Source organism: Gopherus evgoodei, unplaced genomic scaffold, assembly GCF_007399415.2.
Source record: "Gopherus evgoodei ecotype Sinaloan lineage unplaced genomic scaffold, rGopEvg1_v1.p scaffold_57_arrow_ctg1, whole genome shotgun sequence".
In the NCBI taxonomy this organism is placed as follows: domain Eukaryota; kingdom Metazoa; phylum Chordata; order Testudines; family Testudinidae; genus Gopherus; species Gopherus evgoodei.
In genome coordinates this window covers 452300-475647 of record NW_022060078.1, presented here as the reverse complement: position 1 = coordinate 475647, position 23348 = coordinate 452300, and the positions used below count along the sequence as shown (strand labels likewise).

The 23348-nt window shown below is 60.4% G+C and overlaps 2 protein-coding genes across 11 annotated transcripts; both read left to right on the top strand.

The window, feature by feature from the left end:
* Positions 1-13033: 13033 nt before the first annotated feature.
* ABT1 (activator of basal transcription 1) lies at positions 13034-15967 on the top strand. Of its 10 annotated transcripts, none has more exons than XM_030547287.1 (5): positions 13048-13136; positions 13784-13823; positions 13863-14303; positions 14751-14926; positions 15302-15965. In XM_030547287.1, exons 2-5 carry the CDS (start codon positions 13799-13801, stop codon positions 15695-15697), a joined length of 1038 nt encoding a protein of 345 aa, XP_030403147.1. In that variant the 5' UTR covers positions 13048-13136; positions 13784-13798; the 3' UTR covers positions 15698-15965. The 10 variants fall into 10 exon arrangements, with proteins under 10 accessions (XP_030403143.1, XP_030403146.1, XP_030403147.1 ...); XM_030547288.1 differs by having other exon boundaries at positions 13062-13112; XM_030547289.1 differs by having other exon boundaries at positions 13127-13216; positions 13784-13901; positions 14058-14303; positions 15302-15967.
* A 3397-nt stretch (positions 15968-19364) lies between these two features.
* Positions 19365-23348, top strand: LOC115643372 (lysozyme C-like). The gene is made up of 4 exons (XM_030547340.1): positions 19365-19612; positions 21336-21497; positions 21959-22037; positions 23131-23348. Exons 1-4 carry the CDS (start codon positions 19474-19476, stop codon positions 23195-23197), a joined length of 447 nt encoding a protein of 148 aa, XP_030403200.1. The 5' UTR covers positions 19365-19473; the 3' UTR covers positions 23198-23348.

Here is a 23348-nt window from a genome sequence, read left to right as displayed (position 1 = left end):
TGCCAGGGTTTAGTGAGCAGAGTGAGCTGTGGGGGATGCCTGGAGCTCCCATAATGCACCAGGAGAAACCAGAATCTTGCCCCCCCCAATGCACCTGAGGGAAGTTGGCACCTCCCCCACCCCATAATACACCATGTGAACCAGGCTTGTGGCCCTGCAGACTCGGAACACCCAGACCCCCAACATCTCCCGTGTCGACCCCCTGAGCCCCCAAACATCTCCCCCAGATTGACCCCCTGAGTCCCCAACATCTCCCCCAGATCAATCCCCTGAGCCCCCATCTCCCTGGTCTGATCCCCTGAGCCCCCAACATCTCCCCCAGATCAACTCCCTGAGCCCCCAACATCTCCCCAGGATCGAGCCTCTGAACCCCCAAAATCTCCCCCGGTTCAACCCCCAGATGCCCAATGTCTCCCCTTGGTCAACCCCCTGAGCCCCCAACATCTCCCCCGGTTCAACCCCTGAGCCCACAAACATCTCCCCTGGTTTGACCCCCAGACTCCCAACATCTCCCCTGGATCGACCCTCTGAGTCCCCAAACATCTCCCCCAATTTGACCCCTGAGCTCCCAAACATCTCCCCCGGTTCAATCCCCAGACACCCAACGTTTCCCCTGGATCGACCCCCTGAGCCGCCATCTTCCCAGATCAAATCCCTGAGTGCCCAGACCCGCAACTTCTTACCCAGATTGACCCCCTGAGCCATCCAAAATCTCCCCCAGATCAACACCCTGAACACCCAGACCCTCAACTTCTTACCCCAATCAACCCCCTGAGCCCCCATGTCTCCCCAGATCGACCCCCTGAACCCCTCAACATCTTGCCCAGATCAACTCCCTGAACCCCCAGACTCCTAGGGTCTCCCCCAGACTGAGCCCCTGAATCCCAAAACCCCCAATGTCTCCCCCGGACCAATCCTCTGAACCCCTGGCCCCCAACATCTCCCCAGATCATTCCCCCAACTCCCCCATGTCATATCACTCCCATCTCCCCTGGACTGACCCCCCCAAAAGCTACCTCAGATAAACCTCACTGGCACCTCCCCAAAACAACCCCCAACTCCCTCCACATCTTTCTTGGATCAACCCCCCCACGACATCTCCCAAGATGGACCCCCCAGCCCCCCAGCCCCTCTCCCAGATCGATCCCTGACATCTCCCTAGAGCCCCACCCCTGACCCCCCCGACTCCCGTTTCACAACTCACCTGGACACAGGCTTCCCGGACTCCTGGGTTCTCTCCCCAGCCCCCAGCTGCATTGCCAGCTGGCTCCGGTGGCCCCCAGGGGGAGGCAGGTCGGGGTCCCCTGGCTGGGACAGGCTCAGCCCTGGCTCGCCCCGGTCGTCCCCGTCTCCCGGCTGCGCTGGGAACAGCTGGGAGCTGCCAGGTGGGGGGGGGTCGAGAGGACTGGCTGGGGGGGGCAGGGCTACAGGCAGTGCATTCGTCCCTCCGCTGGCTGGCACCTTCCCTCCATCCCCGGCTCTGCCCATCCCTCTGCTCTGCCCAGCTCTGCCCACCCCCTGCCCATCCCCCTGCCTGGCTCTGCCCACCCCCCTGCCCATCCCTCTGCCCTGCCCGGCTCTGCCCACCCCCCTGCCCATCCCTCTGCCCTGCCCAGCTCTACCCATCCCCCTGCCCATCCCTCTGCCCTGCCCAGCTCTACCCATCCTCCTGCCCTGCCCGGCTCTGCCCTGGTCATCTCTCTGCCTCCCCCTTTCACCTTCTCTCTCTCTCCCACCCCCATTCTTTCACTCCCCACTCCCTCATCCCTCCTCTCTCCCCGCCTTATGCCAGGCCCGGGAGTGGGACCGAGGGGAGACCTGGGGCTGAACTGACCTGACCTAGATTGAGAGGCTGGACCCAGATGGCAGGGGCCCCTGAGCCCCCCCAGCCCCCTGCCCTGGGAACTGGTGCCCCCTCGAGGGGCCAGGCCCTGGGCCCCCTTCCCACTCCCCTGAGCCAGCCACTCTCCCCAGCGCATGGGCCCATCTAATGGAGCATCTCATTCCCCGGGTGGGGCTGGTGGGGGGGATTGTCCTGCTCAGAACTGAACAGAGCAAGTACCACCTCAGTTGACATGAAAATGGGGTTTAGTGGTGGTGGGGGGGTGCTGGAAGCCAGGACTCTTGAGTTCTCTCCCCAGCTCTGGGAGGGGAGTGGGGTCTAGTGGTTAGAGCGGGGGGGGCTGGGAGCCAGGACTCTTGGGTTCTCTCCCCAGCTCTGGGAGGGGAGTGGGGTCTAGTGGTTAGAGCGGGGGGGCTGGGAGCCAGGACTCTTGGGTTCTCTCCCCAGCTCTGGGAGGGGAGTGGGGTCTAGTGGTTAGAGCGGGGGGGGGCTGGGAGCCAGGACTCTTGGGTTCTCTCCCCAGCTCTGGGAGGGGAGTGGGGTCTAGTGGTTAGAGCGGGGGGGGGGCTGGGAGCCAGGACTCTTGGGTTCTCTCCCCAGCTCTGGGAGGGGAGTGGGGTCTAGTGGTTAGAGCGGGGGGGGGCTGGGAGCCAGGACTCTTGGGTTCTCTCCCCAGCTCTGGGAGGGGAATGGGGTCTAGTGGTTAGAGCGGGGGGGGGCTGGGAGCCAGGACTCTTGAGTTCTCTCCCCAGCTCTGGGAGAGGAGTGGGGGCTGGGAGCCAGGACTCCTGGGTTCTCTCCCCAGCTCTGGGAGGGGAGTGGGGTCTAGTGGTTAGAGGGGGGGCTGGCTGGGAGCCAGGACTCTTGGGTTCTCTCCCCAGCTCTGGGAGGGGAGTGGGGGCTGGTGGTTAGAGCGGGGGGGCTGGGAGCCAGGACTCCTGGGTTCTCTCCCCGGCTCTGGGAGGGGAGTGGGGCCTAGTGGTTAGAGCGGGGGGGGGCTGGGAGCCAGGACTCTTGGGTTCTCTCCCCAGCTCTGGGAGGGGAGTGGGGTCTAGTGGTTAGAGCGGGGGGGCTGGGAGCTAGGACTCCTGGGTTCTCTCCCCAACACTGGAGATAAAACATCCCAGGGGCCTCCTGGGATTGCAGATCTTTGCTCTGACGGGCCAGGAGAGGAGCCGGGACCCCCCAGCTCCACGGGGTGGGGGAGTGTTTGCAGGGCAGCCGAGGAAGGAGGCGGGGGCTGGCTCTGATCCAGTCTGTGCCGCTCGGTGCTCCTGGCCCTGGGGGCTGTTCTGGGCTGGGAGGGGGAACCTGGGAGGCTCCTTCCATAGACGGAGAGAAAGAGAGAAACCACTTTGCTAGAGGACTCAGCTCGCTCCATTTCCGAGCCACTGGGCTGGGGCAGGAGCGGGGGGGCTACCGGGATCGGGGGCGGGATATTGGACTGGCCGGGCCTGGGGGCCTGATGAATGGTGGTGGCTCCCGCCCGCCGCACATCACTTCACAAACACCAGCTGTTCGGGTCGGGCACTCAGAGCGAAAAAAAGCAATTGCATTAATTCATCACTTAAAGCAGGGAGAGCCACCGCTCATCCGCCCGGGGGCCGCTGCCAGCCCCAGCCCCTAATCCGGGGAATCCATTGAACCGTCCTGCTGCATCCCCCCCGCCCCCGAGCATCTATCTATCTATCCCCATCCACTGCCCTGGCTCCCTCTGTCCGCACAATCCCTCTATCAATCGCTGAGCATAACAACGGCCAGACTGGCTCAGATCAAGGGGCCGTCTAGCCCAGGGCCCTGTCTTCCAACAGTGGCCTGTGCCGGGCGCCCCAGAGGGAATGAACAGAACAGGGAATCGTCAAATGACCCATCCCCTGTCGCCCATTCCCAGCGTCTGGCAAACAGGCCAGAGACACCAGCCCTGCCCAGTCTGGCTAGTAGCCACTGCTGGACCGATCTTCCAGGAGCTTATCAAGGGTTTTTTTTAACCCTGTTCTAGGTAGAGGTGCGTGTAGGGGAATAGATAGATCTGTCCCATTGACTCCAATGGAGCTACGGCCCATTGACCCCAGCTGGGATCTGCCCCATTGACCCCAATGGAGCTACGGCCCATTGACCCCAGCTGGGATCTGTCCCATTGACTCCAATGGAGCTACGGCCCATTGACCCCAATGGAGCTACGGCCCATTGACCCCAGCTGGGATCTGCCCCATTGACCCTAATGGAGCTACGGCCCATTGACCCCAGCTGGGATCTGCCCCATTGACTCCAGTGGAGCTACAGCCCATTGACCCCAATGGAGCTACGGCCCATGGACCCAAGCTGGGATCTGTCCCATTGACCCCAATGGAGCTACGGCCCATTGACCCCAGCTGGGATCTGCCCCATTGACCCCAATGGAGCTACGGCCCACGGACCCCAGCTGGGCTCTGCCCCATTGACTCCAATGGAGCTACGGCCCATTGACCCCAGCTGGGATCTGCCCCGTTGGCTCCAATGGAGCTGCGACCCATTGACCCCAGCTGGGATCTGCCCCATTGACTCCAATGGAGCTACGGCCCATTGACCCCAATGGAGCTACGGCCCATTGACCCCAGCTGGGATCTGCCCCATTGACCCCAATGGAGCTACGGCCCATTGACCCCAGCTGGGATCTGCCCCATTGACCCCAATGGAGCTACGCCCCATGGACCCAAGCTGGGATCTGTCCCATTGACCCCAATGGAGCCCCATTGACCCCAGCTGGGGTCTGCCCCATTGACCCCAATGGAGCTACGGCCCATGGACCCCAGCTGGGATCTGCCCCATTGACCCCAATGGAGCTACGGCCCATGGACCCCAGCTGGGATCTGCCCCATTGACTCCAGTGGAGCTACGGCCCATTGACCCCAGCTGGGATCTGTCCCATTGACTCCAATGGAGCTACGGCCCATTGATCCCAATGGAGCTACGGCCCATTGACCCCAGCTGGGATCTGCCCCATTGACCCCAATGGAGCTACAGCCCATTGACCCCAGCTGGGATCTGTCCCATTGACTCCAATGGAGCTACGGCCCATTGATCCCAACTGGGATCTGCCCCATTGACCCCAATGGAGCTACGGCCCATTGACCCCAGCTGGGATCTGCCCCATTGACTCCAGTGGAGCTACGGCCCATTGACCCCAGCTGGGATCTGCCCCATTGACTCCAGTGGAGCTACGGCCCATTGACCCCAGCTGGGATCTGCCCCATTGACTCCAATGGAGCTACGGCCCATTGACCCCAGCTGGGATCTGCCCCATTGACTCCAGTGGAGCTACGGCCCATAGACCCCAGCTGGGATCTGCCCCATTGACTCCAATAGAGCTACGGCCCATTGACCCTAGCTGGGATCTGCCCCATTGATCCCAATGGAGCTACGGCCCATTGACCCCAGCTGGGATCTGCCCCATTGACCCCAATGGCACTACGGCCCATGGACCCCAGCTGGGATCTGCCCCATTGACTCCAATGGAGCTACGGCCCATGGACCCCAGCTGGGATCTGCCCCATTGATCCCAATGGAGCTACGGCCCATGGACCCAAGCTGGGATCTGTCCCATTGACCCCAATGGAGCTACGGCCCATTGACCCCAGCTGGGATCTGCCCCATTGACCCCAATGGAGCTACGGCCCATGGACCCCAGCTGGGATCTGCCCCATTGACCCCAATGGAGCTACGGCCCATTGACCCCAGCTGGGATCTGCCCCGTTGGCTCCAATGGAGCTGCGACCCATTGACCCCAGCTGGGCTCTGCCCCATTGACTCCAATGGAGCTATGGCCCATTGACCCCAGCTGGGATCTGCCCCATTGACTCCAATGGAGCTACAGCCCATTGACCCCAGCTGGGATCTGCCCCATTGACCCCAATGGAGCTACGGCCCATGGACCCCAGCTGGGATCTGCCCCATTGACTCCAATGGAGCTACGGCCCATTGACCCCAGCTGGGATCTGCCCCATTGACCCCAATGGAGCTACGGCCCATTGACCCCAGCTGGGAATCGGCCCCATTGATTTACCCAACGCTCCAATTTCCCTGATGCTAACCTCACCCCTGTGCATCCCTCTAGCCCCCTGCCCCTCCCCCCATTGCCTCTCCCCTCTGTTTTGCAATTAAATCATCCCTCTTAATTACAATAAAAGGCCGAGTGCTCTGCAGCCACTGGTGGGGCCTGGCTTTGGGCACAGGCCGGCCTCTGGCAGGGATTTGGCTGTATTAGCAGGGGAAGGAGACAGCTGCCCGGCTGTGCCTCCCGGGGGGGTCTGGATTAGGGGAGAGAGATGGGGATTAGGAGCAACAGTAGAAGGGAAATGATCCCCCCCATTCTAATCACGGGCCTAATTCCAGCAGCCATTAGTCCTTATTAAACAGGATTGGCTGCTAAACCCCCGAGACATTTATATCTGCCCTCCGGCTCGCTGCTCTGCTGGCTGTGGGTTGTCATACGCACCGCTCCGGGCTCCATCTCCCCATCCAGCCCCACGCAGCCCAACTTGCCTGCCTATCTAGCTAACCATCCCCCCATCTATCCCATTACACTCCTTCTATTTATCTATCCCCATCCAGCCCCACGCGGCCCGGCCTGCCTGCCTGCCTATCTAGCTATCCATCCCCCCATCTATCCCCAAACACTCCTTCTATCTATCTATCCCCATCCAGCCCCACGCAGCCCAGCCTGCCTGCCTATCTAGCTATCCATCCCCCCCATCTATCCCATTACACTCCTTCTATTTATCTATCCCCATCCAGCCCCACGCGGCCCGGCCTGCCTGCCTGCCTATCTAGCTATCCATCCCCCCATCTATCCCCAAACACTCCTTCTATCTATCCCCATCCAGCCCCACGCAGCCCAGCCTGCCGGCCTGCCTATCTAACTATCCATCCCCCCATCTATCCCCACACACTCCCTCTATCTATCTATCCCCATCCAGCCCCACGCAGCCCGGCCTGCCTGCCTATCTAGCTATCCATCCCCCCATCTATCCCATTACACTCCTTCTATTTATCCCCATCCGGCCCCACGCGGCCCGGCCTGCCTGCCTGCCTATCTAGCTATCCATCCCCCCCATCTATCCCCTCTCTCTCTCTCTCTCTCTCTCTCTCTCTCTCCCTATCCATCCCCACGCAGCCCTGCCTGCCTGCCTACCTAGCTATCTGCAGCCACCCCCTCTATCTATCTATCTATCCCCATCCACCCCCTCTATCTATCCATCCCATACACAACCCTCCTTCTTTTGCTCTGTCTCCATACACCCCCCTCTCGCTCTCTGGTACCAGGCTGCATAGGCCCCTGAGTCCAGTCCAGGGCCCGGGGGAGGGGAACCGGGCTTGCCGGGCCCCCAGGTCTGATCCAGGGCTGCAGGCAGGGGGCAGACCATGGTTCATGGGCCCATCGGGGCATAGGAGTGGATGGACCACGGAGGCCTGGCCTCGCTCACCCAGCCCATCATCCATCTCATTCCCAGCCTCAGGGGACCCCCGGCCGGTTCAGTCTTGTCCTTCACTTGGCTATCTGCCCGCTGACCCCCCACGATGGCTTTTAGGCCAGCCCAACCCAGTCCTCCGGGGGGGCCGCACACCCCCACCCGGATAAGCTCCTCCATCTCCCACCAGGATGGCCAGGGGATTATAGCCCCATGCAGGCTGAAGGAGAAATCTCACTCAGCGTAATCCCATTGCTCGTCCCCAGCCTGAGCTAGCTGGCCTCCTCTCCAGCCCTGCTGCCCTCGCTGAGGGCAGGCAGGGAGGCAATCAACCCAAAAATCATGAGTCCCAGCCCCCCTGCTCCACCCACTAGTCTCCACTGCCCTCCCAGAGCTGGGAGAGAGCCCAGGAGTCCTGACTCCCAGCCCCCTACTCTAACCACCAGATATCACTCCCCTCCCAGAGCCAGGGAGAGAACCCAGGAGTCCTGGCTCCCAGCCCCCCACCCTAACCACCAGACCCCACTCCCCTCCCAGATAGAGCCTTGGAGTCGTGGCTCCCAGCTCCCCCCACCCCCCACTCTAACCCATCAGCCCCCACTCCCCTCCCAGAGCTGGGGAGAGAACCCCGGAGTCCTGGCTCCCGGCCTGATATCTGGAGCTGGGATACACCCCCCCTCAGTTCTGGTTCATGTAGCCAGGTCCTTGGCCAGACCCTGCCCTGGGCCTGGGAAGGATGGCTGATCCCAGCGGTGCCAGGGCACCATCTACTGGTAAAAGCTGCAAACTGCTGCTCTGTGCTCCGTCTGGGGATGGGTGGCAAGTGCCATCCTTTCGGGACCCCCGGCGCTGGTCCACCTCCTCCAACGGGGTCCCACGAGCTTGGGGACCCCCCCAGTCCGGGAACCTCCTCCCAGCCGGCCCCGAACCTCTCGCCTCTCTTGGACTAGCTCGGCGCTGCTCTCCCAGCCTGGGTCAGCCAGAAGATGGGAAATCCACCACTTCCCCAGGAAGTTTGTTCCCATCCCCAGGCCCGGGGCCAACCGCCGAGATTATTAGCGTTAGGCCCAATGCTGACTGCGGAGAGCTACAAGGGGATCAAAGCAGGCCACACGACGGCGGATGAAACTCAAGGTTCAGAAGAGCAACATCAAAATAATTCGAAGGGGTCAAAATTAGCAGCTGCCGCCACTCGTGAACATGATCGTGGCCTCCCTATGGACTGATCCTTCGAGAACGCCAGCCCTACGTGCGGCAGCGGTCAAAAAAGAACCAGCGGGAAAGGGATCGGAAATACGACAGAAAATATAATGTCGCTATATGAATCCATGGGCCACCCACATCTTGGGGACTGGGTCCAGTTCTGGTCGCCCCGTCTCAGAATGGGCCCAGCGGAGGCGGAAAAGGCTCAGAGAAGGGCAGCAAAGATGACGGAGGGGCTGGCGTCCAAACAAGGAGAGACTAAAAAGCTCAGGGCTGTTTAGCTTTGGAAAGCGATGACTCGGGGGAGGGGGGTTGGGGGGATACGGGAGAGGAGTTGATGGGTGTGGAAAAAGCGAATAGAGAATTTTTCACACACTGTACAATTCACCTGTGGAACTGTGATGGCGCTGCCCGTGGGAGCCAGCTGAGGTCACTCAATCAGGGTGAACTGCAAACAAAACGGGGCAGACAAACACCAAACGCTGGTGGTTATTCCACTACTTAGATTTACCAACCAGCACAAAACAGCTTCTATAGGACCTCACTGGTTACTTAGAAGTCCAAACAACCCAGTTCCCTTAAAGTACCCAGCATCAGGCCTCCGTCCAGACACATCTGTCAGATATGATGATGATTCCTGAAAATCTTATCTCATCATATAAAAGAAAAGGTTCTTCCAATCCCAAAGGATCAGCCACATACCCAGGTCCAATTATAACTTAGATCTTACCCAACATACATGCTTATAGTCAATTCTTACTAACTAAGCTAAAATTTATTAAAAGAGAAAAGAGAGAGAGAGTGTTGATTAAAAGATCAATATACAGACAGACTTGATTTCAATTCTTGAGATTCAGATACATAGCCGAGGTGAGCTTGTAGTTGCCAAAAGTCCTTTTAGAAATAGTCCATAGGTTATAGTCCAATGTCCATATTCAGGGTGGCTCCAGTCAGTGACTGGGGATCTCAATCCTTGTGGCTTAAGGTTTCCCCCTCTTGAAACCCAAAGCAGATCTGAGATGAAGAAGGATCGTGTCCCAGGCTGCTTATACATTTCCAGCAGCCTTTTGCCCTGAGAAAACAATAGGCTTAACTCCTTCTCCCAAACATCCTGGCAATTAGCACAGAGTAATTTATCCATTAAACAGTTCAGATACAGGTTACCACAACCTTCAAAGAGACACAGAGACAATAATACTATTTCCCTCAAGTATCATCATAAATGTTAATATTCCTTTTTTTGATCTTTGAATTAAAACTATAGCCATAGACAAGACTTGTTTGCTTACACCACAAGACCTGAGCAAACACCTCCCCTTCCACCTCTAACAATGCAGACTTGCATTTCAAAGCTCTATTCATTTACAGATCTTCCTAACCAGTCCTTAAGATTCACCCATGAGTCAGGTCAGTCGATGAGGTGAGTTAATTAACTCTTTCTGGCCCTGTCATCTTTCAATGAGATATTATATTACACTCATAACATCACAGGAACTCACTGCTGGGGGATGTTGCGATGGCCAGAAGGATAGTGGGGTTCAAAAAGGAACTGGAGAAGTTCCTGTAGGATAAATCCATCCATAGCTGTCAGCCAAGATACTCAAGGAAGCCACCCCAGGCTCCGTATGACGGTAAATCTCTGGCGGGCAAAAGCCAGGCATGGAAGATGAGGGGGGATCTCTCCAGAATTGCCCTGTTCTGTGCGCTCCCCTTGAAGCTCTGGCGTTGGGGACAGGAAGCAGGGCTAGACGGATGATGATGTGACTCACCACGCCGTTCTAGGTTCTTAACACCTTGTTTGCAACTGACTTTGTCCAGCTTTATCTCCCAGGCATTGAATCTCGCTCTGACTTTCTCCTCTAGATTAAATACCAGTTGGCACCAAGGATTCCCCCTCCCCACCCCCGTGAAGGTGCTTAGATGCCGCTATCTACCCACCTTGCGACGGATCTCCCAAAGGAAACAGCCCATGCTCCTTCAATCTCCCCCACCCAGGCGTCTTCTCCAGCCGTGGGGCCGTTTCTGGGACTCTTCTCGGCATCCTCTCCAGGTCCTTTGGAAAAGGTGGGCAGAGAGTCCTGGCGTCTGGCCGTGGGGTGGATGGGGCAGATGTTGACTGGGCTGTACAGGCGTGGGAGAAGGAGGGGCTTGATTTTCAACACATCTTGGAGCCCAGAGCCCCGGCGGAAGGCTCAGAGACAGCTAATGTTTGGCCAGTGTTTAAAAGGGTGAATGGGACGACCTGGGTAATTACAGGCCTGTTCTCTGGACATGGGGCAAGATAATGGAATGGCTGGCGCAGGACACGGTTAATAAAGAACGAATGGAGAGTGATGTAATTAATGCCAATCACCATGGGAGGACTAGGGGAGAGCCTGTCTCTCGCTGTGTGTCTGGGCAGCGCCCAGCACGATGGGGCCCTGATCTCAGCTGGGGCAGGGCCTGTCTCTCGCTGTGTGTCTGGGCAGTGCCCGGCACAATGGGGCCCTGATCTCAGCTGGGTCAGGGCCTGTCTCTTGCTGTGTGTCTGGGCAGTGCCCGGCACAATGGGGCCCTGATCTCAGCTGGGGCAGGGCCTGTCTCTCGCTGTGTGTCTGGGCAGTGCCCGGCACAATGGGGCCCTGATCTCAGCTGGGGCAGGGCCTGTCTCTCGCTGTGTGTCTGGGCAGTGCCCGGCACAATGGGGCCCTGATCTCAGCTGAGTCAGGGCCTGTCTCTCGCTGTGTGTCTGGGCAGTGCCCAGCACAATGGGGCCCTGATCTCAGCTGGGGCAGGGCCTGTCTCTCGCTGTGTGTCTGGGCAGCGCCCGGCGCAACGAGGCCCTGATCTGAGCTGGGGCAGGGTCTGTCTCTCGCTGTGTGTCTGGGCAGTGCCCGGCACAATGGGGCCCTGATCTCAGCTGGGGCAGGGCCTGTCTCTCGCTGTGTGTCTGGGCAGTGCCCGGCACAATGGGGCCCTGATCTGAGCTGGGGCAGGGCCTGTCTCTCGCTGTGTGTCTGGGCAGCGCCCGGTGCAACGAGGCCCTGATCTGAGCTGGGGCAGGGTCTGTCTCTTGCTGTGTGTCTGGGCAGCGCCCGGCACAATGGGGCCCTGATCTCAGCTGGGGCAGGGCCTGTCTCTCGCTGTGTGTCTGGGCAGCGCCCGGCGCAACGAGGCCCTGATCTGAGCTGGGGCAGGGCCTGTCTCTCGCTGTGTGTCTGGGCAGTGCCCGGCACAATGGGGCCCTGATCTCAGCTGGGGCAGGGCCTGTCTCTCGCTGTGTGTCTGGGCAGTGCCCGGCACAATGGGGCCCTGATCTCAGCTGGGGCAGGGCCTGTCTCTCGCTGTGTGTCTGGGCAGTGCCCGGTACAATGGGGCCCTGATCTCAGCTGGAGCAGGGCCTGTCTCTCGCTGTGTGTCTGGGCAGTGCCAGGCACAATGGGGCCCTCATCCAAGCTGGAGCAGGGCCTGTCTCTCGTTGTGTGTCTGGGCAGCGCTCAGCACAACGGGGCCCTGATCCCAGCTGGGGCAGGGTCTGTCTCTCGCTGTGTGTCTGGGCAGTGCCCGGCGCAACGGGGACCTGATCTCAGCTGGGGCAGGGCCTGTCTCTTGTTGTGTGTCTGGGCAGCGCTCAGCACAACGGGGCCCTGATCCCAGCCGGGGCAGGGTCTGTCTCTCGCTGTGTGTCTGGGCAGTGCCCGATGCAACGGGGACCTGATCCCAGCTGGGGCAGGATCTGTCTCTCGCTGTGTGTCTGGGCAGTACCTGGCGCAACAGGGCCCTGATCTGCGCTGGGACAGGGACTGTCTCTGTCTGTGTGTCTGGGCAGCACGGATCTCAGCTGGGGCAGGGACCGTCTCCCCCAGATCAGGTCAGCAGGGAATTGGGGGGGCGCCTGCTGTCACCTCCTCAGTTCCTGCCACGCACATTTGGTCTTGCCTTTTCTCCAGCCGCTGCGTCCCACGAGGGCCGACGTACTTTGGTCTCATTAGAGGGCGAACCCTCCCATCCCCTGATTCACCCCCTCCCTGTGACCCGCCGCATCCCCATTTCCGCTCCCTGCCCGTCCAGCTGCCATGGCCAGCCGCTGGATCAGGACCTGCTTAAAAGCCCTCTAGGCTCTGGGTCCATGCCCCATGGCTGAGTCCCTCACAGTCTGTATCCTCCCACTGTCCTGGGAGGCAGGGTGAGACTGTGACTGCTTCCCCCCTCCCCTTGCCTTGGGCAGATGGGGAAACTGAGGCAGGGAGCGGCCAGAGGTCAGGGAGAGCTGCGTTCACATTATCCTGGCCCGACCCCTTCAGTTCTTCCTTCCCCAGCCCCTTGTCTTCCTTCGGCCCCCCCAACTTCCTTCCCTCCAGCCACGCCCCTCACAGCCCTGGCCCCGCCCCTTCCCCTGGGCGTTCTAACTCCGCCCCCGCCGCCTCCTGGACGTTCTAACCCCGCCCCTCCTCGGGCCGCGCTTCCTTCTGGACGTTCTAACCCCGCCCCGGCTCCGCCCCCGCGTCTTCCTGGGCGTTCTCACCCCGCCCCTTTCCCCGCCCTGGCTCCGCCCCATTTCCTCTTGACCGTTCTGACCACGCCCCCTCTGCCATTGGTTTCCGGGTCGGTCGCTCTCCGCAGGGCTCGCGGGCCGTAAAGTGAGGCCAGCGGGGAGCGAGCGAGTGAGATGCGGCCAGTGGGGGGCGGGGCGGGGCGGGGCGTGGGGCTGCAGGAGCACGTGGGGTTGGGTGGCTCGAGGAAGGTGGGAGGAGGGGACTGGCGGAGGGGGAGGGAGGTTGGGGGAAGGGCGGCAGGGGGTGGGGTCTCGTGGGAGATGGGGGACTGGGGGAGGCAGAGATGTGTAGGGCGGAGGGGGACGTCTGGGGGGCATGAGATCAGGTGTGGGGGGGACGTGTGGGACCTAGAGGTGGGGGGCTGGGGGATGCAGGAGAGAGGATGGGTGAGGAGGAAGGGGGAATGGATGGGGCAGAGCTGGGGGTGCAGGAGCATGTGGGCTAGGGGGAGGACAGCAGAGCCCATGGGATCGGGAGGGTCTGTAGGCTGGGCCATGGGGGGGACAGGAGATCTGGAGGGTGGGAAATACGGGGGGCTGTAGGGATGGGGAATGGGGTGGAGGAGAGGTGAGATGTGGAGACAGGGACATGTAGGGGTGGGCTTTACGGGGCTGCGGGGTGGGGAATGGGGTGAAGGGCTGTGGGAGATATGGGGATGGAGCATAGAGCGATTGGGGCTGTGGAGCTGGGCAATGGGGGGCGGCATGGAGGTCAGGGGTGGCCTGAGGCTGGCTCTAACCCCTCCCTGTTGGCAGGGGGCAGTGCCCAGGATGCTGGAGGAGCCACAGGCGGCAGGTGAGGATGGAAGCCCCCTGGGGGCTGGGCAGGCGGCAGGCGAGGATGGAAGCCCCCTGAGTCCCGGGCAGGCTGCAGGTGAAGATGGAAGCCTCCCGGGGACCAGGCAGGAGGCAGGCGAGGATGGAAGGCCCCTGAGTCCCGGGCAGGCTGCAGGTGAAGATGGAAGCCTCCCGGGGACCAGGCAGGAGGCAGGCGAGGATGGAAGCCCCCTGAGTCCCGGGCAGGCTGCAGGTGAAGATGGAAGCTTCCCGGGGACCGGGCAGGCGGCAGGCGAGGATGGAAGCCTCCTGGGGACCGGGCAGGAGGCAGGCGAGGACGGGAGCCCCCCATCTGGTGCCCCTAACCCCCCCCAGGGTAAGAAGATTGTGCCGGGCATCATCTACCTAGGGTACATCCCGCCTGGCTTCCGGCCCCGGCATGCCCGAAACCTGCTCAGCGTCTATGGGGAGGTCGGGCGCATCTTCCTGCAGCCTGAGGGTGAGTCCATGGAGTGTGGGTGGGGGGCTGGGAAGGGGGCTGGGCTCTGGAGGGTGCTGTGCTGTAGGGAGCAGGGTTGGGGCTGGGCAGGGGGTGCTCTCCCCTGGCAGGCAGGGCCGGCACTTGAAGGGGCAGAGGGGGACATCGGTCACACAGACGTGCCCTGACCTTTTGCAGTCACAAAATCTCCCTTGCTGGTTTTCACCCAGTATTTGGAGCGCGAACCCAGGAGTCCTGGCAAAATCCCGTCTTCAGCTGGAATCGGTGGCTCCGGTTGCACATCGAGTTCCCCTTCACTTCCTGGCTGAAAATATATTGCGGCGTTATGTGCGGCTGTTCCCCAACTGCCCCCCCCCCCCAGAGGTGGCTGCATCCCGCGCCGGGCAGGCCGTGGCTGGAAGGGGCTTGCGGGGGGTATGGCAGGGGCTGATCTCTCTGTGCCCCCAGAGCGGTTCATCCAGAAGCGGAAGAAGAAGGCTGGCGCCAGGGGCACGTACTACGTGGAGGGCTGGGTGGAGTTCAGGGACAAGCGCATAGCGAAGCTCGTGGCCGCCAGTCTGCACCACACGCCCATGAGCACCCGCCGGCGCAGCCGCTTCCGCTACGACCTGTGGAACATGAAGGTGCCGGCTCTGGGAGGGGAGCAGGGTCTGGCGCTTGGGGGGTGGGGGTGGGGTGCCAGGCTGGGAGCCAGGACTCCTGGGTTCTCTCCCCGGCTGTGGGAGGGGACGGGGGTCTTGTGGTTAGAACACGGGGGCTGGGAGCCAGGACTCCTGGATTCTCTCCCTGGCTAGGGGATGGGAGTGGGGTGTAGTGCTTAGAGCACAGGGGGCAGGGAGCCAGGACTCCTAGGTTCTCTCCCTGGCTCTGGGAGGGGAGCGGGGTCTGGTTAGAACACGGGGGCTGGGAGCCAGGACTCCTGGGTTCTCTCCCTGGCTCTGGGAGGGGAGCGGGGTCCAGCCGGTCAGAGGCAGTGACGTGTCCGTCCGTCCCCGCAGTACCTGCACCGGTTCAAATGGCCACAGCTGAACGAGCGCCTGGCCTACGAGCAGCAGGTCCGGCAGCAGCGCCTGCGGGTCGAGATCTCTCAGGCCAAGCGCGAGACCAACTTCTACCTGCACAGCGTGGAGACCAGCCAGCGCTTCGCCCGCCGGGCCGCCGCCACCCCCACCCACACCCCTGCCGAGGAGAAGAGCTGGGGCTTCGTCCAGCGCCTCACGGAGGAGGAGATCCAGCAGTGCAAGGCGGGCGCGGGCGGGCACCAGCTCCCTGGGCAGCTGGCCAAGGCCCAGGAGATCCAGTTAAAATCCCAGACCCGCCGCTCCTTGCTGGCCAAGATCTTCAACACCACGGCTGCTGCCTCGGAGGAGGCACTGGGGGGCCCGGTTCTGTAGTGAGAACCTCCGGCGCTTGGGGGTGCCCTGCTGTGGTGGAGTGGGCAGGGGCGCTCTCCCCTGGCAGTCAGGGCTGGACACTGGGGGACACCGTGCTTTGGGGAGTGGGCAGAGGGCACTCTCCCCTGGCAGTCAAGGCTGGATACTGGGGGGCTCCATGCTGTAGGAAATGGAGTTGGGGGGCTTTTGGGTTCTCTTCTGTTTCTGGGAGGGGAGTGGAGTCCAGTGGGTTAGAGGAGGGGGGGCTGGGAACCAGGACTCCTGGGTTCTCTCCCTGGCTCTGGGAGGGGAGTGGGGGCTGGTGGTTAGAGCAGGGGGAGCCTGGGAGCCAGGACTCCTGGGTTCTCTCCCCAGCTCTGGGAGGGGAGTGGGGGCTGGTGGTTAGAGCAGGGGGAGCCTGGGAGCCAGGACTCCTGTCAGTTCCCATCCAGCGTGGCTGAGAGTTGGGGTTTCAGGGAGCTGGCCGGGGCTTTGGCTTCTTGGTCTGGGGGTACTGGTGGGGGAGGTGGATCTGAACCGGGCAGCAGGACTCAACCCGGGGTGGGGAGGGAGCTGGGGGAGCCCAGCTTTATTTAAACCCTGGGCGGGCTGCAGGTTGGGTGCCCCATCCGATCACCCCCAGCCCACTTCACCTGCCCCCCACGCTGTCTCCCATCTGCCCCTCGGCTCTGGGGCGATGGGAGTTTGCCCCCCAGCAGCTGCTGGTTCCTTAGCCCCTGTGGCAGGGCTCTGAAGACCAGTTTCTGCCTCGCTTGACCCCAGCGTCTCGGTTTGGGACAGGCCCTTCTTCCCTGCCATGACCGTGCTCGGCCTCTGGTTTCCCGTGGGGACGCTCGGCCCGTCAAGCTGGGCTTGATCCCGGCCCCTCGTCTGTCCCAAAGACGAGCCCATGACTTGAAAACAAAAAGCCCCTTGGTTGCCCACGGGGCCAGCCTGGTCACCTGATTCACTGGCCCCCCCCGGCCCCGTGCGTTTTATGCCAGCTGTGACCCGAGGGCTCGTCGGTCCCTCCAGCTGAGTGTGATTAAAAAACCCAAGTGGCTGAAAACGAAGGCGGCGACCGTTGAGTTTATTCCAAAGTGGCCAACTGCTCGGCCTGCAAACAGGGCCGGGGCCTCGGCATCTTCGGGCAGGTTTGCAGCGGGGGTGCGTCTCGGCCCTGCTCTGTTTAACACCTTCACCCATGAGCCGGGCCGGCCTCTGCACTGGCACGGGGTGTCCCCAGCCGTTCGGCCTCCTCTGAGCTGGGCCGGGGCTCGTGGCGCCCAGTGAGATAACAGCCAGGAACCCTCCCCTCTGCCAGGCCGGGGGCTGCGGGTTCGGAGCCAGGGGGTTAGCAGAGGATCCTGCAATATGAGGCCTGGTCGGAAAGAGCTGGCGGGAGGCCTCCAGTCAGGCCCTGCTGCGCATTCGCTGCCCGGGATATGAACTTGGCGAGATCAGGGGTTGCAAAACCACAAACGCTTCTACGAGGGGCCAGGCACTGGCCGCTCGTGTAAACACGCCCCAGAGGGATCGTGCCAGGACCCACCCGCTGCCAAGCTACGGTGCAGACGCCTGCTGTGCCCTCGGAAAGATAAGCTCTGGGGGTTGGGGGCAGATGAGATGTTTGGAGCGACCCGACAGGTACAAGGCACAGGGTGGTGATTGACCCCGGCAGTGGGGCAGCACGTAACTTGTTCATATTGGGGTCACCGAGGGGCCGTCTGGCTGTGGGGGAGTCACTGAGCTGGTCCGTTGTTATGGGGCTGGCGTGTCTGAGTATCCCTGTTAGGGGGTGCTCTGGCAGTGCCAGTCCAGCTGCCCGGGCCTCTTCCCCATTGAACCGAGCCGATGGTCTGCATGGGCGGCTGTCTGCGCAGAGCCGGTGCAGTGCCCGGGGAGAACGTGCACACAGCTGAGTGGGGCCTGTCCCCTCTGGGGGGCGCCGGCTCCCATCTGACCACCGGGCAGGGACTGGCTGGCTTGGGGAGCAGGGAATGGGGCAGGGGCCAGTCCCCTCTGGGGGGCGCTGGCTACCATCTGGCCCCGGGATAGGGGCCACCCACCCACACCTCCCCAGCTCCCACCCTCCAGGCTGAAGTCTCCCCTGGCTCTTGTCTCTGTCCAGGGCCTATGTTGCACCTGGATTTTTAGTGATGGCAGCTCCCTGGAATCGAACCAACTCAGCTGGGCCTGTCCCCGTCCCTCCGGAGCAGCCTGATCTCTGCTGTCCTAACCCCCGGGGGGTGCAGCAGAGCTCCCGGCCTGCACCCGAACAGGACACAGGGGCATACAGCCCCCGTCTTGCCCCTGGGCTGGCGTCCACGCTCCCATCCAGCACCGCTCTGTCGCATTCCCCAATGCTGGCACCGATGATGAAGTTGGACCTGGCTTGGCCTTGTCGCAGGAGCTCCCGGAGAGGCACTGGGGTTTGGAGGCTTAGTCCCGGAGTCATGCCCCTTCCCCCTGGCACGGTGTCATCTCTTGGGGGTCCGGCACGGGAGCAGGGGTCACGCCCTGGCAGTGGATTAGCAGTGGCGTGGCAGGATCCTTGGGACCCCGGCTGCTCTTTGATCTCTCTCCCTGCGGCCCTGATCCCAGGCCCCACTTCGATCCCTCGTCGAGCCCCTTTGCCGTGTGCTCTGGGGCTCTGCCCCGGGGCCTTGGGTGGGTCCGTGCAGTGCCTGGCGCCACGGGGCGTGGATCTCCCCTGATGCTGTTCCCCCCAGCCCAGCGTGCCAATCTCGGCGATGGCACAGGGTGTCCTGTAAACATGGCACCAGGCACTCAGCCTCCAGACTCTGATTAGCTGGGCCGGGGCTCGGGGTACCTGGAGGAGATAAGAGCTTGTTTGCGTTGACTGGAGAATGGGCAGGAACGCTCCCACCTGCCGGGACGGGGGGCTGTGGTGGGGGCAGGACCCCCTCTGCTTCTCCCCAGCAATGGCTGCTTCTGTGCAGGCAGCAGAGCCACCTTCCCAGCAGCCTCACCCCCTTTTTCATCCATCCCTGCAGCCCCTCTGGGGAAACGGGCTCAGAGCATGTGTCCAGCTCTGGGAGGACACACGGGGGACCCAGCCTGTGAGTCCCAGAATGGAAGTGGCATATTCTGGATAGAACCCAGGAGTCCTGGCTCCCTTGTATGTTCTAACCACAAGACCCCATTCCCCTCCCAGACCTGGGAAGAGAACCCAGGAGTCCTGACTCCCAGCCCCCCTGCTCTAACCCACCAGCCCCCCTGGAGCTGGGAGAGAACCCAGGAGTCCTAGCTCCCGCCACCCCCCTCTAACCCACCAGACCCCATTCCCCTCCCAGACCTGGGAAGAGAACCCAGGAGTCCTGACTCCCAGCCCCCCTGCTCTAACCCACCAGCCCCCATTCCCCTCCCAGACCTGGGAAGAGAACCCAGGAGTCCTGACTCCCAGCCCCCCTGCTCTCACCCACCAGCCCCCACTCTCCTCCCAGAGATGGGGCGAGAACCCAGGAGTTCTGGCTCCCAGCCCCCTGCTCTAACCCACCAGTCCCCCCTCCCCGAGCTGGGAGAGAACTCAGGAGTCCTGGCTCCCAGCTCTCCCTGCTCTAACCACCAGACCCCACTACCCTCCCAGAGCTGGGGAGAGAACCCAGAAGTCCTGGCTCCCGGCTATACCCGAGATGCCCTTGTTGTTCTCGGCGCTGGGGGAGCGGGGGGGTGACCTTGGCCAGGGGCGTGGGCAGCGCCCAGGGCTAGATAAAGCCGGGGCGGCCAGTGCCCAGTCCCCACTGCCCAGCTCCGCTGCCCCTCGCCCTGCAGAGATGAAGGCTCTCGTGCTGCTCACCCTGCTGGGCTGCCTGGTGCCGGGCGGCCTGGGCATGTACTACACCCGCTGCCAGCTGGCCCAGACGCTGCAGCAGCTGGGCCTGGACGGCTACATGGGCTACAGCCTGGCCAACTGTGAGTGACCCCCCTCACCCCCGGCTCCTCCTCCCACTTCCTCGGGGGGCTGCAGCATCTCTGTCCAGTTCCGCAGCGGGAGGGTTCTTGGGGGGGCGGGGGAGGGATAATTATTTAGCGACAGGAAACTGATTGTCACCCGGTGACGTTTGATAACCAACAAAACTAGGCCTGGCAGACACCAGCATTTAGGGGTTTTATACCTTTGCCAGGTCTGAGCACTGGGTCTCTTCAAACCCCTTTCCCCTGATTTGTTAAAAACCCATTTACATCTGCACAGTTGTGCAAAATTAAGGGTTTTAAGCACCTTCCCCCCACCCCCCCATTTTTATCCATTTAAATGTTCCCAGTTGCATGAAATTCTGGGTTTTAAGCCTTTCTTCTTGCTCGGTATCAGAGGGGTAGCCGTGTTCGTCTGGATCTGTGAAAGCAGCAAGGAATCCTGTGGCACCTTATAGACTAACAGAGGTTTAGGAGCATGAGCTTTCGGGGGTGCAGACGCATCCGACGCAGGGGTGTTCACCCCCGAAAGCTCATGCTCCAATATGTCTGTTAGTCTATAAGGTGCCGCAGGACCCGTTGCTGCTTTTTCTCGCTCTGTCCATTTAAATGTTGATAGTTGTGCAAAACAGTGTGTTAAGAATTGTTCCTCCGCTTAGATATTCACAGCTGCACAGAACTGGGGGGGGGGGTTGCATTTTTTTTCCGATTTCTAGCCGTTTCAATGTTCACAGTTGCACGAAATTGTTTCAAGCGTTTTTTTGGCTGTTCGTCCACTGATGTTTTCCCAGCTGTTCGAAATGGCGCGTTTGACCCATTTTGGGGGTCCGATTTATATCCATTTAAATTTTCACTGTCGCACCCAATTGTCCCCATGATGGGGTTTCACCATTGCGTTTCCGTTTGGCTTGATTGAAATTGTCAGAGTGACAGGAAGTCATAGGGCTGTTCGAGGAGGGGGGGACACATGAGAATTATTTTACAACAGTAGACGCTGCCAGTCGACAAGTTTAAAGCATCATAGCTGTTAAACTGCAAACGGACACCCTCCCGTGTCAAAATGCTCCTCTGTTCGCAGGCTGTAGGGTGACCAGATGTCCTAATTTTACAGGGACAGTCCCGATATCTGGGGCTTTTCCTTATACAGGCTCCTATTCCCCCCCACTCCGTCCTGATTTTTCACACTTACTGCACAGGGTGACCAGACAGCAAGTGTGAAAAATTGAGACGGGGGTTGGGGGGTAATAGGGGCCTATATAAGAAAAAGACCCAAAAATCAGGATTGTCCCTATAAAATTGGGACATCTGGTCACCCTACCTTAGCAGGCCGCATGGTCCTGACTTTGCTTTCGTTAGCATGGCTGGAAATATTTCAGCCTCGCTTTGCGGGTCTCCGGTGAAACCGACGTTTACCGGCATTTACCGATGAAAACTGAGTTCCTCCGAGCTGAGTTCTTTCCATCCTGGGCCCCAGTCTTGGAGCAGAGCCGGTCGCCACGTCTGCCGTCTGTCAGATCCCAGCCCACACGGCTGGGCACAAGGTGCCCTGATTTCAGAGCGACCCACCTTGCTCAAAGGGCACCAGCCCGAGACTGGCTCTGTGCCCTCTATAAATACTGACAAAAAGCAGCTCGTCTTCCAAGCTCGCCCGCGGGGGGTGTCACTGTGCCACCTGCTGACCCTTCCCCACCATAACAAGCTGGTCTCCCTCTCTCTGACTCAGGGGTCTGCATGGCCGCGCACGAGAGCAGCTACAACACCCAGGCTACCCACTACAACAGCTGGGATGGCAGCACCGACTTCGGCATCTTCCAGATCAACAGCCGCTACTGGTGCCAGAACGGGGATGAGTACAGCTCCAACATCTGCCAAATTCCCTGCAGCGGTGAGGCTGGGAGAGAGATCCTCTCTCTTGGAGGGAGCCTTGTCATGTGTTCTCCAGCTTCCTCGCCTCAGAGGTGGCTGCATCTCAGCGAACCCCGTGTGGCATTATGCGCGGCTGTTCCCCAGCTTCCCTGCCCCAGAGGTGGCTGCATCTCAGCCAACTCCATGTGGCATTATGCGCGGCTGTTCCCCAGCTTCCCTGCCCCAGAGGTGGCTGCATCTCAGCCAACTCCATGTGGCATTATGCACGGCTGTTCCCCAGATGCTCCCCCAGAGGTGGCTGCATCTCAGTGCATGTATTTCATTTTGGCTAGTCTGAGATCTATACGGGTGGAAATGTCACCTGTGTGATAAATGGGGTGAGTGGGTTTGGGGTGGGAGGCATCAAGGGGGGGAACAGAGAACCCCCCTGTTCTGATCCCCCCCCCAACTCACCCATCCTCCTTCCCCCCACCCCCACAGACTTGCTGAGCAACAACCTTTCAGTGGACGTTGAATGCGCGAAGATCATTGCCCAGGACTCCAGCGGCATGAGCGCCTGGTGAGTGGGGGCTGCCTGGGGAGGCGCAAGGGGGGGACACGGGGAGATCCTGGAGTCTTGTGTAGAAGAGAATCTCGGCTTTTTTGAAAGCCTGTTTTCAGCCCTTGTGATTGTGCCGGAAATCTGGAAAACGTGAGCTGAGCGCGACCTGACAGGCTCAGACCCCAGATCCGCCCGACACCCGTGAGCAAGGAGCCCAAACAATTCCCAGCCATGTCTCGGCAGAGACACCTCCCCCGTCCCAGATGGGCATGAGAAAACAGCTGGTTCAAACACCCCCCAACACACGCACAGACACTCGCACACGCCAGGAAACAAAGAAAAGGACCCGAAAATGAAGCACTGTAAGAAAAAAACCCCTAAAACCTTCATGATTTTTCTGCAGATCTTATGAGTGTTTATTTTTGCTGATCTCAAGAATTTCTGCTAATTTCATGAGTGTTTATTTTTGTAGCTAATCTCGCGATTTTCCTGTGACTCCCTTGCTGTCTTTTTTTTTGCTAATCTCATGATTTTTCTGAAAATCTCACGTCTTTTTTTGTGAGTCTCAGTTTTTCCATTATCCTTTTTTATTTTCTTTGCTAATCTCATGAATTTTTTTTGCAAACCGTATCAGTTTATTTTGCTCATTTCATGATTTTTCTGCATAACGATGGTGTTTTGGGTTTATTTATTTATTTTGCTTAGCATGACTTTTTGGTGACTCTTGTGGTTTGTCTGCAAAGCTCAAGTTGTTTTGTTTGGTTTTTTGGTGTGGGTTTTTGCTAATCTCCTGATTTTTGGCAGCCTGACTAGATGTCTGCGGGCTGGGCCCTGCTCCATAATGGGCAGTGTGACTAGGAGCTAATTTCTCAGCTCCTTATCTGGCTTAACCATTTTCCTTCAGTCCAGCCCCCGGGGAGATGGGGGTGCAAGCACCTCCATTTCACAGGAGGGGAAACCGAGGCACAGAGCAGCAATGTGACCTGCCCAGAGTCAGTGGCAGAATAACTGGGGTCTTGCCTGCCCAAGGCCAGCGCCTGTAACCCCTCAGGCGTGTTTTGTGAGGCACCTCGGCTTGGTGGCCACTGATTCTTTTTCTCTCCTCCGCCAGGGTGGCCTGGAAGTCGTACTGCCAAGGCCAGGATCTGTGGCAGTACGTAGAAGGATGCGGCGTGTGAGAGCTGCCCCGGGATCGGGCTCTGTCCCACCCCGAGTTCTCCGGGGCCCGGCTTGTCACCTTATCCCAGAGCTTTTCAAACACAATCACCCCCCAGAATCCAAGACCCAGTATCCGACTGCTCAGCTTCCTGGACCATCGCAACAGGGGAA